Source organism: Poecile atricapillus, chromosome 20 (genome assembly GCF_030490865.1).
Source record: "Poecile atricapillus isolate bPoeAtr1 chromosome 20, bPoeAtr1.hap1, whole genome shotgun sequence".
Lineage (NCBI taxonomy): Eukaryota > Metazoa > Chordata > Aves > Passeriformes > Paridae > Poecile > Poecile atricapillus.
In genome coordinates, this window is record NC_081268.1 from 8,990,306 (window position 1) to 9,003,840 (window position 13,535).

Genomic DNA, 13,535 nt, shown 5'->3' on the forward strand with positions numbered 1-13,535 from the left:
TCTCACCTTTGCCTTCACAGGGCGTCAACTGGTTCCACTGGAAGGGCCACGAGTATTCCATCCAGTTTGCAGAGATGAAGCTGAGACCCTCCAGCTTCCGCAACCTGGAGGGGCGGCGGAAGCGAGCATAGAGCCCCGGGGGGCTGCGGGCAGGGGCTGGGGAGGGGATGGAGAGGGGATGGAGAGGGGGGTGTGGGGAGACCCTCTGGCATCGCTGGCCTGGGGGTGTGAGGAGCTGGGACTGGTACCAAAGCATCGGTGACCCGTGGCCCGACAGAGGCTTTGCAGCATTCCAAACAAAAAATTAAAAAAAAAGCCTTAAAGCATCCCAGAGTTTCCAGCAGAGCAGCTCCAGCTGCCCGCCAGGAACGTCCTCCACACCAAAGACAACGATCTCAAGGGTTCTGTGTTGTTTTATTATTTTTTATTTTTATTTTTTTTTTAATTTTTTTTTTGCCAGAAAGCATCTGGGATAAAGTTCTTCCGATGTCTGACGATCTCTTGGGTGGCCCAGGGGAGGGGAGGGAGAACAGCTTTGTACATTGGTAGTTTGTTTTAGAACCAGCCATATTTTACACACAGAAATGTGTAAGATTAATTATCATTATTATTATTATTATTATTATTATTAGTTATAGGTGAAAAGAATTGGTGGTTTGAATGCCTTTTTTTATATATATATCAAGTACCACAGAGAAGGAGGGAATGGGAAGGGAAAGCAGTTTGTTTTTAAATTTAAGCATAAGATTAATATTATTAATATAAAGACAAAGTAATAATAATAATGATAATAATAATAAGCTACATTTTGTCATTTTTAAGAGAACCATGCTTTTGGAAACACAGCAGGACAGTGTCTGATTGTAAATTTTTTTTTTTATAAATAAAAGCACAATTACTTTTAAATAAATTTCTACTTTTTTTTGTTTCATCCATGTGGAGTATGTGCATGTCCAGGATATATTTACTTAGGTGGGGAAATAAAGACAGACTGAGAATAATTAGAGAGCTGAGCCCAGACTGAAAACTGTTCCTTTTGTCAGTGACTGGTTGTAATTATTCTGGTGGGTTTGTTACAGTGAAATGCCCGTGAGGTTTTGGGTTCTTTCAGAACAGAATTTATATTTTTCTTTTTCCTGCCCAAAAGCTTCTTCCATGTTTTTCTAAGTGTTACTGACCAATGTTTGCTCCGTCTAGGTGGGAATAACTAACAAAGCAAAACAAAGAGAACCCAGAGTTGTTGTTAGGTACCATGGGCAGCTTTGAACACTTGTGTAAATAAAGGGCTCTTCTTTTTTTTTAATATGAATAAAAATCCATGTAGTTCCTCTGTATCACACTCTGCAGTTCAAGACAATAAAAGATCTCTTGTTTTAATCCAGTCTCTCTCTGCCCTACTTCCAGGTTGCATTTTGCATAGATTTTGTTGTGTAAATGTTTCTTGCCTCCCTCCAGGCTGAAGTTACACTCCTGAACATTGTTTGTGTTGCACGGGGGACATAAATCTCCTTTGACCCTCCAGAGCACTGGCAGCACTATATTAAATGAATTCCCTTTAATTAATTGCCCTTTCTTGGTGTTTATCACAGTAAATGACAGGCAGCATAAAGGAGAACAAATCCAGTAATAAAGAAATACGCTCTGCTCTCCAGATGCTTTCCAAGCTATTAGGAAATGGCACTGGATCCGTGTTTCTGGGCGCTGGAAAGCTCCTGCAGTCTGTTTGCAGACAGGCAGGGGAAGAAGTGACATTTATGGAATGATTTCCTCATTTCTAGCAACATCCCAGAGTTGCCTGGCTCTGCCTCGGGTGTCATTTACCTTGGCAGCTGCAAAGAGCTACTGGAGACAGGCTCAGGTCTGTGGCTGGCCCCAGACAAGACTCAGGCACCCTGCACAAAAGGACGATGATATTTCCTGTAATTACTCACTGACAGATGCCCTGCTTGGTATTCTCCGTGATCCCCACTGGGAGAGGGAAGCTGGCAAATCCTCGGAGTCAGAGCTGCCAAAACTCCCTTCAGAGCTGACACAAGCTTGATTTGGGACCAGCAGCTCCATCACAGGCTCCTGGAAGAGAAATTAACTGGCTTTTCCCCCTTTCCTGTTTGGAACTCGTGAGAAAAGTTACAAAACACGCTCAGATTTGAAATCTGTTCATGAACCTGCCAAACCTCAGTGCTGGTGCTCGTCCTGAACGTGATGAAGCAGTTTGGGAGCCTCAAGGGGGCAGGAGAGGAAGGGCTTCAAAAAAATATTCCCTCAGGCAAATTTAAGGTCCTAAAGGAACTGAAGGGGATATCTGGGAGCATGAGAAGGGTTTATGGGGTTAGGACTGTACCCATGAGGTATTTTTGAGACAAATGGATGGAAAACTCCTTTTCCAGTGTCACTGTCCTAACCTTAACTGCAAGTCTGAGTAAGACTTCAAGCTTGGATTTCTTAAGTTTGGGTGAGGTGAGATCTTCAAGCCAGGTGGGCAAAAGGTCAGCTGGATGCAGAATTTGGAGTGAGGCTGAAGCTGATGGTGGCTTTCATGTTATTTAATCCCCTGGCACTTTGTGAGACTCGGGCTGCTGAGTGATGTGGCTGTTTGTGACTCCAGGCATGAGAGTGCAGTGATTAGAGCACTCCAGGGAGATGTGGGAGATGACAGATACTGTAAATTCTTGTCTCTGCCTCAGTGATACCTGGGTGTCAGCTCAGCTGGAGCACCCACATCTGCTGCATCACCTCTGGGCGCAGCTCCCTCGCCTCCTCTCCTGATGCAATTCCAGCCAAGGGAACTGATCTCACCCCTGCTGGGATAAATGTCACCAGGAGGTCAGGGAATCTCACCTGAGCCTGCAGGAGTGAATAAGTAGCCCAATGATTTGTGACCAAAACCACAAATTTCCCATCTCTCTTGCCCAAGGATGTCCCTTCAATCAAAATTACAAGTTTGGTTTGGTTTGCTTTAAGAGCAGCTGAGCATAACTGAGGGTCAGAGAGCGTGAAAAACAAGAAATTGAGTACACAGAGATCCAGTGGCTGCCCCTGATTCTCATTTGGTCTCAGTCTTCACTACCTGAACCCAAAACTGCAGCCTTGAAAAACCTTCTTGCAGCTGCCATGTTAATCCTGGGGGCTGTTAAACTCTGAAGGGGCAGCTCCTTTTTTAATTTGTGGGGTTTTTTTTTATCTTCTTTTTCTCCTTCTTCCTCTCCTTCTTCTCAGCACTCTTTGTGCTTGACCCACTGAACCTTCTCTACCAGAATTTGATCAGAAAGGAAAACAGAAATGTTTAGATGTCATCAAAAAGCAGCAGCTTGATCCCAGGAAATGGCAAGGAGGTGGCATCAGTCTCACAGGTACCTTGCCACTTCTTATTTCTGCCTTCCAGGGATGAGAACAAGAAGAGCCAGGGCCCTGGAACGGAGCTGGGATTGCTGAGATGGTGCTTGGCTGGTTGCTGCTGGTGGAATTCTTCACAGAGTGTTAAAAACACAGGGAATTGACCAAATTTATTTAATTGCAAGTGAGAAAAAAGAATGTAAAATGAAAATAAGGACGGAGACATGAACCCCCTCAGCAGCTTTGGAGCCCCTGTTGAGCACTGCCTTAACATTTTCATTGAAAAAATGCCCTTTGTTCCTCCACCTTCTCCTGGGTGATTTCCCCAGCAGGTACAGAAATCTGAGCCTGCAGAGCTCCAGCAGCTCTGTGTTTGTACAACATATGTTGGTCCTGATAAACAAGGTGTGGTTTGTCAGCAGGAGACTGCCAGCAAAGCTCAGAACCACACAGATGATCTTTATTCTTAGAGGGCCCTGGAAAAACACACACCTTAATCAGGCCTTCAATCTAAAGGTGAAGGAGTTGGTGTAGGTGAGAGGGAAAGACGATTCTCAGCAAAAAATAAAAAATAAAAAAAAAAAACAAACCAAAAAACCAAAAGACAAAACCAGAATAAAAGATGATGCAAGAACCGCTCTGGCTTTCTGGGTCACCCTCGCCTGCTCACAAGCTGTTCCTGGCTCCATCCCAAAAGCTTTAGGAGTAGAAACACAAGCTGGTGATTGTACAGTGAGGTTTTCGCTTGACTTGCAGCCCTGGTGAGGAATTTCCACAGGGCTGACAATGAGTCTCCATCCGGGCTTGCATCAATCATGTTCCTGCTGCAAAATGAATCAGGCCTGTTGCATTTTGCAGTGGAAATGAGATCCTGAGTGGAGGCCAGAGCAGGAAAATGTAACCACACACAGGCATTTCAACAGCTCTGTAAGCTAAAGGAAGGTTTCCTGGAGGGGGTAGGACTTACTGGACAGGGGAAGTTATTGCAAAATAAAGAGGCTGGGGCTGTACCCAGCTAGAACATCTCTGGATCCCTTCCACTCCTACATTTAGGCCCACTCAGCTGAAAAATCCAGCTTTAGTCACTCGTGGGGTGTGGGGAGCTCCCGGCCTCTGTGAGATGCTATCTGCAGGGTTACTCACTTGTGCCCTTTCAGCTGACACTGAGGATAAGGGTTTGGGGTTTTTTTAGGGCAAAAGTCCCCTTTCCAAGACCTCTGAAATTCTGAAAGTCTGGGCTGAGCTTTTCCAAGGGGTCTTGCAATGGAGGGGGCCCAGCTTTCATTCCTTGGTGCTGCTCTTCGGCTTTCCCAGCTTGGCTTCTTGTGGGGAAGGGACAGGTTTGGAATGGCAGCTAAAAATGTGCCTGTCCCTCCCTGAGTGTCCTCTTTGTCCTTCCCCAGGGCCATCCTCACACTCCCTGGATGCCCAGAGAGGTTCCCACAGCCACTGTGGCAAGAGTGACCGTGCTTAAAGAGGTTTTTGGTGCACAAAGCGCAGCATCACTCACAGAAAAACATCTCCTGTTATTCACAAATCACCAACCACAGATCCAGGACTCCCTTTTCTGGGATTGCCACAGGGAAAAAAGCCAATCCTCCTGCAGCACAGGAGAAAAGCACCTCAAAGGTGTCTCTTTCCAAGGCAGCAGCCACCTGAAAGCATCGCTGCACGGGCAGGGATGGCTCACAGCGCCTGATGATGACTCTGCTCCTTCACCTCTCCCTCAGGTACTTTCCTCAGAGGAAATCATTCAGCTTCCTGTGTTTTTACTGTAAACTCTGTGCTGCAAAGAGGAAAGAGAGAAAGAGCCCAGCACAGATAGAGAGATTGGGGTGGGGGGAAAACCAACACAAGGTGGTTTCAGTGCACAAAATCCCTTTCACTCCCACTTTTGTGGCTCCCTCTGCCAGAGGCATCCCCCTGTTTTACAGCAATAGAGGGTTAAAAGCAACATCTAAGCTGAAAATTGGTCCCCTGCTTAAATTGAAACTACTTTCAAGACTCAGAGTGCTCATTTCCTCCCCACCCTTCCTCTGCCTCTTTACTTTTACTTTACTTTGTGCCTTGTCCTTCTATGTCTGTGATTCTGTGAAAGTGCGAGGAGAAATAATGTGAAAAAGGCTGGGTTTTGTCCAAGTGAAAGAAAAAAATGCCTGCCTGTGTCACTAGAGAGCACAAGCATTCAGGTTTAGTCTGAGAGATAATTTCCACTTTGTCATCACACCAGTTGCAGAAGTCACAGCTTTAGGAAGAGCTGGGACTTTTTTATTAACAAGATATTCTAGGCTTTCATGCAAAAAGAATGCTGCTTGCAAAGAAGGTACTCAGCAAAAAAAAACAAAACACCAGCTCTTCCCTAGAAAAAGGTTTCAAAGGACAATTTTGAATGTTTCAACTCCATTCTGACCAACCAAAGTGTAAATGGATGACAGAAATGGGAAACAAAAGTTGAAAAAATCATTCTGAGCTGCCTTGTATCCTGAACTATTTGACTTTTCCCTAGAATATATATAGCAAAAAATAGATTGGACCCATGAGATTATAATTTTTATTTGTTTTTGGTGTAAACTATGTGCATCCTCTACTTTATGGTAACCAGACTAGCTGGAAATTACCCCCACACACCGCAGAACTGGCACAGCAGTCAAATTAATTGTGATTTTTTCGTGATAAAAGGTACATACAGGTGGCAGCTCTGTGTTCTGGCAGTCTCACATATATTGTGTGAATATATCCCAGCCCTGGGTTCATGGGCAGGACTCAGCCCATGGAACTGCCCTGGTGCAATCCCTGCTGCTGGAGGATGTAGGGAGGCACTTTAGGTGTCACAGTCCCTGTCACTCCTGCTGCAGAACGTTCCCTTTGGGTTTTTATCCTGCTTGCCCTGGGACAGCTGCTGTGGCTTGGGAGAAACCCTGGTGATCCCTTAGGATTTTGGCTTTTATATTTTCCATGTATTTGCAATCCTGCAGTTCTTCAGTGTGTAACTCCAAACTCCACACACACTGGGAGCTGCTGCTGCTTCCCCACTTTGGGCAGACACAGCAATTCCTCTCCAGGCCTGGACACCAAGGACACCTCCCTGCCTCAGGCCCCCAGAGATGGGAACAAAAGGGAGTTGGGGGCAGCAAACTTGGGGGAAATGACTTCATTCCCTGCAGCTGGAATTGGGGGACGAACCCCAATGTGCAAATGGACCAAACTTATAAAAGTGTGAAACCTGTGAGCTGTGGCCCATTTTGGGTGCAGCCCCTGGGGGGCTTTGACTGCCCAAAATGTCCCTGCAGGACCCTCAATAAACAGAACTGCTTTTTATTCCCTTAACTCTGCCTGGCCTCTGTTTTTGGGTAGCCCCAAAAGGCGTCTCCTGGGGCTGGGTTCCCCCTGCCAGCCTTTGCTCCTGGGGTTTCAGGGATGCCCCAAGAGCAGGGGGCACTGATGTGAGCTGGCAAACAGGGACAGGCTCCAGAGGGGCAGCTGGGCTTCACCAGGGGGCGTGGGAATGATGCCTTGGGATTTCAGCTTTTCTATTTTCCATGTGTTTGTAATCCTGCAGTTCTTCAGTGTGTCACTCTGGAGGATATATGGATGCAGAGTTGTGCATAGCCATGGAAAAACTATCCATGCCTGTGTTTGCCCACAAACATCCACACAGAGATATAAAACAAAGAATGAATATACACAAGAATCATAAAAATACAATGATTTCCAGGCTGGGAGCATCAGTGGGACTCAGGCCCCAGGGCTCTGCCAGCTCAGCAGAAACGTCAGCTTAGAAAGTGAGAGGAAACCACCGAGGTTTCAGGTGGCAACAGGTGCTGATCTCAGAGCTGACAGCGCTGCCTGGGGCTGCCTTGGCCCTCAGCCCCACGCTGAGGCACTCAGGGATCACCAGCACTCCCAAATTGTGGTGGATCCCCCCTTCCACCCCGTTCTGGTGAGTGAATAAAGCACAATGTCCTTTCTTGTTAAGGTGTGATGATGAGTAGGAGTTCTCTGGTTCCTGTAGAATCACTGATGTCTGTGCTTCAAAGGACATCAGAGGAAAAGAGAGGGAGAGCCCAGGAGTGTCTGTGTCCTGGGAGGGATCCTGCCCAGATCAGAGCTTGTCTTGTGTGCCTCAGGCTCGAGCAGGTGGTGAACAAAGTCAAAATAAGGAACAGTAATCGTGTACTCCCAGCTTTAGTGCTCCTATCTGGAAAGTTCTGCATCAACCACAGAAAATTTTCATCAATCTGTGCCCTCAGAGCCTCTTTCCTTGCTACAGTTCAACACTTCTCAACAAATTACCCACCTCAACAGAGCGTTGATTTGGGAGGATTTGTGATGCCCAGGCTGCTGGGAAAATCTGTTTTCCTCCTCTGAGCTGAGCACTGGATAATCACCAGCTGCTCAGGGTGCCTCTGTGGGTACCCAGGGGATGCTGCAGTGCAGCACAGCTGGGGGCACCCAGCCCCTCTGGGACAGGAGAAGAGCCATTTTCATCTGCAGTAAAACTGAGGATTTTCCCTCAGCTCCATCCCAAAGGCATCGAAAGCAAAGGCAAAAAAAGAGAGGAAACAGAGCAGGAAAGTGAATTGTGGGCACACTCAGCTGTCTGAGCTGGGGCTCACACAAGAGGGGGTAACTCTGTGCCCCTTGCTAGGCCATGGGTGTGGAGAAGAAACAGCAGCAAGGATGCAGTGGCTGGCAAGGGGCTTTTATTGCAAAATGACCACACATGAGGAGACTTCGATGTTTCTGTAGCAAAAAACCTCCGAACTTTGCACCTGCCACGGGCCAGAGGAACTCCAACTGCTTTGTTTTTCATTTCAAGGCTGCATGAGCAGCTGCAGGGGCAGCACCTTTGCCAGGGCTTTGCTCCCTCCCAGGCTGCCCAGGTGCTGCAGGTACAGCAGATTTCTGGGGCTGTATATCTGTATATATGTATATATGTATATATGTATATCTGTATATCTGTATATATGTATATATGTATATCTGTATATATGTATATATGTATATCTGTGTATATGTGTATATGTATATATGTGTATATGTGTATATGTATATATGTGTATATGTGTATATCTATATATGTATATATTTATATATGTATATATGTGTATATGTGTATATTTATATATGTATATATGTATATCTGTGTATCTGTATATATGTATATCTGTATATATGTGTATATGTGTATATGTATATATGTATATATGTGTATATGTGTATATCTATATATGTGTATATTTATATATGTATATATGTATATATGTGTATATGTTTATCTGTATACCTGTATATCTGTATATATGTATATATGTGTATATGTGTATATCCATATATGTATATATTTATATATGTATATATGTGTATATGTATATCTGTATATATATATATATGTATATACGTATATATGTATATCTGTATATCTGTATATATGTATATATGTGTATATGTGTATATCTATATATGTATATGTTTATATATGTATATCTGTATATATGTGTATATGTATATCTGTATATCTGTATATCTGTATATATGTATATATGTGTATATGTGTATATGTATATATGTGTATATGTGTATATGTGTATATGTATGAGGGACTACAAAAGCAAATAGTGACAGGACAAAGGGAATGGTTTTAAGCTGGCAGAGGGGAAATTTAAATTGGATATTAGGAAGAAATTAGGAAGGCCCAGAGGGTGCCCAGAGCAGCTGGGGCTGCCCCTGGATCCCTGGCAGTGCCCAAGGCCAGGCTGGACAGGGCTGGGAGCAGCCTGGGATGGTGGAAGTGTCCCTGCCGTGCTGGGGTGGCACTGGATGATCCTCAGTGTCCCTGCTCACCCAGGCCATTGTGGCTGTGAGGATGTCGCTCTGTATCTCCTGTAAGCAGCCCAAGAAATGCCCCAGCAGCTGAGAGGGGAGCAGCACCAGCAGCAGCCACGACATGGCATGGAGAGCAAACATTTTACAGAAGGCTTTGGTGCTGATTGTGGTTAATTGCCCTGCAGAACTTCCTAGAAGCACTTTCCATGAGAAGATGAAGCTGCTCAGCAGGGCTGCAGTGGGAGCTCCTCACACCCTGCCTGGCACCAAGCCCAGAACAACAAACCCCAAAAAGGATCTGAGCGCTCTGTCCTGCAGTGGCCAACCCTGCCCAGGTGTTTTTCCATGGACAAACCACCCCAGTGCCTGGGCTGCTGTGGCACCACCACGATTCTTTGCAGAACAAGCTCTTCTTCAAAGCCCAGCGATGTCAGGGGTCAAACTCGCCAGAAAAACCAATGGGCCAAGGCTGTTTGTGTGATCCGAGCGGAGAAACCCTTTGTGGTCATCCTCACTGACCCCAGGAGGAAACAGCAGAGGAGCTGGCAGGTGTTGGCATCTGCAGTGGGCAGAGTGAGAAAATAATAAAGGAAGGCAGGCTGTCAAAGAGGATTTTTAGCAGCCGGTACTCACGTTAATCCCCTGACCTACTTTCTGAAAGACCTATATAAGGAAGAATATTCTGAGCAAGCAGCTAATAAGCAGTGCCAGCATTTAAGAGTTGGGAGCGCATCAGTTCTGAGGTTCAGTTATCTCTTCCTGGAAAAAATTAAAGCACATACAAAACAAACACTCTTCAAGAAGAAAAAAATCCACTAGCCCAGTTATTTCTAACGAAGGCTTTGCACCTCAGCAGGGCTGTGAGCTGGCACCGTGGTCCCAAACACCACCATGGTGTTTGTGGGTGAGCTGCCCAATGGCAGAAAGAAATCCTAAAGCCACCTTTAGGCCAGAGGCACAATCTGTGTCCCTGGGGAACTTCTGACCTGTTTGTTAGAGCGCCACAGCGCTCAGGCACTTGTGGGTTTTTGTAAAGCTGCAAAACAAGAAATGTCCCCTGATTCTCAGGAAACCTTACAAAACCACACCAGAAATCTGTCAGGCAGCCTGAGGTGTGTTCTCACTCTGCCTGCATCTGTAGGGATGGGAGAACTAGCACACATCAAAATTAAAAATGACCTGGCATCCGCTGAAATGAAAACAAACCTAAAAAAGCTGCCTCAGCTCTTTTAAGGAGCAAATAGTGTTTCATTTCAGTTTTTCCTCATGGTTTCAGAGTTCTCTGCTCTCAGATAACCCTCTCAAGGCCAAGCAGGGCTGCTCAGTGCCCTGGGAAGGGCTGCATCCCTTCCTGCAGGGGATGGGGGCAGCTCTGGCTGTCCATGGGCAGGGTCCTGCAGCTGCTGCTCCATCCCAGAATCCAGCAGAGGCACCTTCCTCTTCCAGCTGCTCCCTTCTCAGGGCTTCTGCTCCAACAGGAAACTCGGGCACTTTCTGTCCTTGTCCCACAACAGGGTCACAGCCCTCTGCTCTGCCCTGCAGGATTTGCATCAGGACCAGTCTTGATTTTGATTTTCCTCCTTCTTTCCTATTCTTTGAGACCTCAGGCAGTGCTGCCCTGGCCAGCCAGGCTGTGTTTGCCCAGACACTGCAGTGTCCCAGGGATGGAGCTCTCCCAGATAAAGCTGAGGCTCTGGGGAGGGACAGGACATGAGCCATGCTATCATCAACCAGGAGATATAAAATAAAATAAAATAAAATAAAATAAAATAAAATAAAATAAAATAAAATAAAATAAAATAAAATAAAATAAAATAAAATAAAATAAAATAAAATAAAATAAAATAAAATAAAATAAAATAAAAATAAATAAAAATAAAATAGTAAAATAAAATTATAAAATAAAATAAAATAAAAAATATATAAAATGTAAAATATAATAAAGTAAAACAAAGTAAAAATAAAATAAAATAAATATAAAATATAAAATATAAAATATAAAATATAAAATATAAAATATAAAATATAACAAAATAAAAATTAAAATAAAATAAAATAAAATAAAATAAAATAAAATAAAATAAAATAAAATAAAATAAAATAAAATAAAATAAAATAAAATAAAAATAAACTGGACAATCCCCTTTGGAAAAGTTCCATTTCTCTCTCTTGATTTCAAAATAAAGAGGTTTCAAAGATCCCTATTAAATCTTGACTGAGTGGAGGCAGCGAGCCAGGGAGGAATCCAGACCATAATTAAACAAACCTAAGGAGCATGCCAGGAAAACAAACCCTTCAGCATTTCAAACAAATGAAAAGAATGTTTGTTTTCTACATTGCACAATCAAATCATGGATATCACTGTCACAGGGTGTGCTGGAACCAGATGATCCTTTAAGGTCCCTTCCAAACCATTCTGTGATTCCATTCATTAGGTGGCTCTGGAAAATCTGCCCCTTCTGGGCTCCAGAATGGTTTTATTTATTTCTGTATGTATTTATTTATGTTTGTATGTATTTATTTAGACATTTATTATTTTAAGTATGTACAGAAGACGCCTTTCTGTGTCTATTTCTGCTCCTGGCATAAAAATAAAGATAGAACTTTAAGCCAAGACAGAGTTTCATCTTTACTCAGCTAATATTGAAAGAGTTGTTGATCTCCTGTTGAGTCCAGGTCATCAGAGGCTGAACTCCTCTGGTACTCATTCTGGGAGTCCCAGGGAGGGAATTTTAGCTTGAAGTTTTCATGGAATTATTGTCAGGTATTTTCCTGTGCTTTCATTCAGATGATGGTATTCTAATTTGTGCATGCTGTCACGGTCATGATTTCTTGAAGATGGGGGAGGTTGCTCAAATCTGTGCTCTGAATTACTCAGAGAGTAATCTGTTACGTCTGTTATTGTGGCATCTGTTGGTAAATTAATCAGCCTGGGAATGGATGAGGAAAAATACCTCCATCATCTGTCTCAGGTTTTGGCAAAAGCCAAACCAAGCAACCAATCTTGGATCTAAACCACTGCTTTATCTTGTCTAATTCTGATGTTTCAGCCCTTCCAAAACTTGTGGTTTCACCTCAGCCACTCAGCAAAACCCAACTCAAATTCATGAACAGGCTTGGTCAACCTGAAACTTTCCTTTCTAATGAATTGATGAGTCACTGAACGATTTTCTCCCGGTTTTAGAGCCCCAGCATTTCAGGGCAGGCAGCTCTTTGCTCTCAGAGATGGCTATCGCAGCCCATTCCACCGTAGGAGTGTTGAAAGCTTGTGCTGTGGGCTGTGCAGCCGTCTAGGACTGCATCCTGTGCTAACCTGAGCTCTTGGGGCACCTCCTCCTCTCCCTCTCAATTAATCCAGCAGATTAATTGCCATTCAGTGGCTGCACCCAGTGAACTGCTCACCGGGGTTGAGCTCACCAGCCTCTGCTTCTGGCTGGGATTTGCTGTGACTCACAGGTCCACAATGTGCTCTGTCCCTCTGCTTTCACCTGCCTGCTTTCCTTCCCCCTGTGCTGCACACTCAGCTGGAGGCCAGCTATTAATAATATTCACATGAATATGAATATTAATAATATTCACATTTTGACATTACAAGAGCAGAAATGTAGAAGTCTCAAAGGCTGCCTATCGACAATTTCTCCTTCTGTGGAGAATCCCTGATCCAACTGCTGGCTGTAATCAGAAAAGTGGTGCCCTGAAGAGTTTCCTAAAGGAATTCAGTGTTTGTTTGCTGCTCTGCTGGAGCTGCCTGACCCCTGCCTGGCTCCATCCCCTGGGACACTGCCCTGCAAGGATGGGCACATTTTCCTGTGCCCAGCTCCCATGAAACCTCCATGACAACATCCTTCCCATTCCCTCAGACCCACAAATTTAATCATTTTAATCCAATTCCTCACCTATCCCTACAAATCCTTCCTTCTCCACCTCTTCCTACAATCACCTGTTTTTCCTGCCTGCAAGTCCCTGTCCCCTCTTGTGCATCATCATCATCCAGTCCTCGCAGCACTGAGGAATTCTTTGTTTCTTCAGGAGACAAAATGAAACTGATCCTTTTCCAAAGTGTTACAAAATCCATTAGACTGGCAGTAAGGGAAAGCTTCCTGAATTGCTGAATAGAAATGCTGACAGAGTTTGCTATCACTGGAAAACCACCAGTGATGCAAATATTTCATCAGGAATTAATTAGTTGTTGTGTTTGGCTTGTAATGAGGCAGCTTAAGAATAAATTATATTTGCAAAAAAATCCTAGAAATGTATCACAAAGAAAAAGTCCCTTTCTCCACCACTAACATGTAGCAAACAGAGATCAAAAGGCTTTAATTTTCCCCATGGTTTCAAGCTGAATAAATACGTTGAATAAATAAATTAATAACAAG

At 44.2% G+C, this 13,535-nt stretch overlaps 1 protein-coding gene across 3 annotated transcripts in view; it reads left to right on the top strand.

The window, feature by feature from the left end:
• TNC (tenascin C) overlaps positions 1–154 on the top strand; it is a 64,372-nt gene extending 64,218 nt beyond the window's left edge. For all 3 annotated transcript variants that reach the window (XM_058853421.1, XM_058853419.1, XM_058853420.1), the window contains one exon: positions 21–154. In XM_058853421.1, coding sequence (XP_058709404.1) covers positions 21–131 — 111 coding nt within the window. In that variant the 3' untranslated portion in view covers positions 132–154. The remainder of the gene's footprint in view (positions 1–20) is intronic.
• Positions 155–13,535: the final 13,381 nt, after the last annotated feature.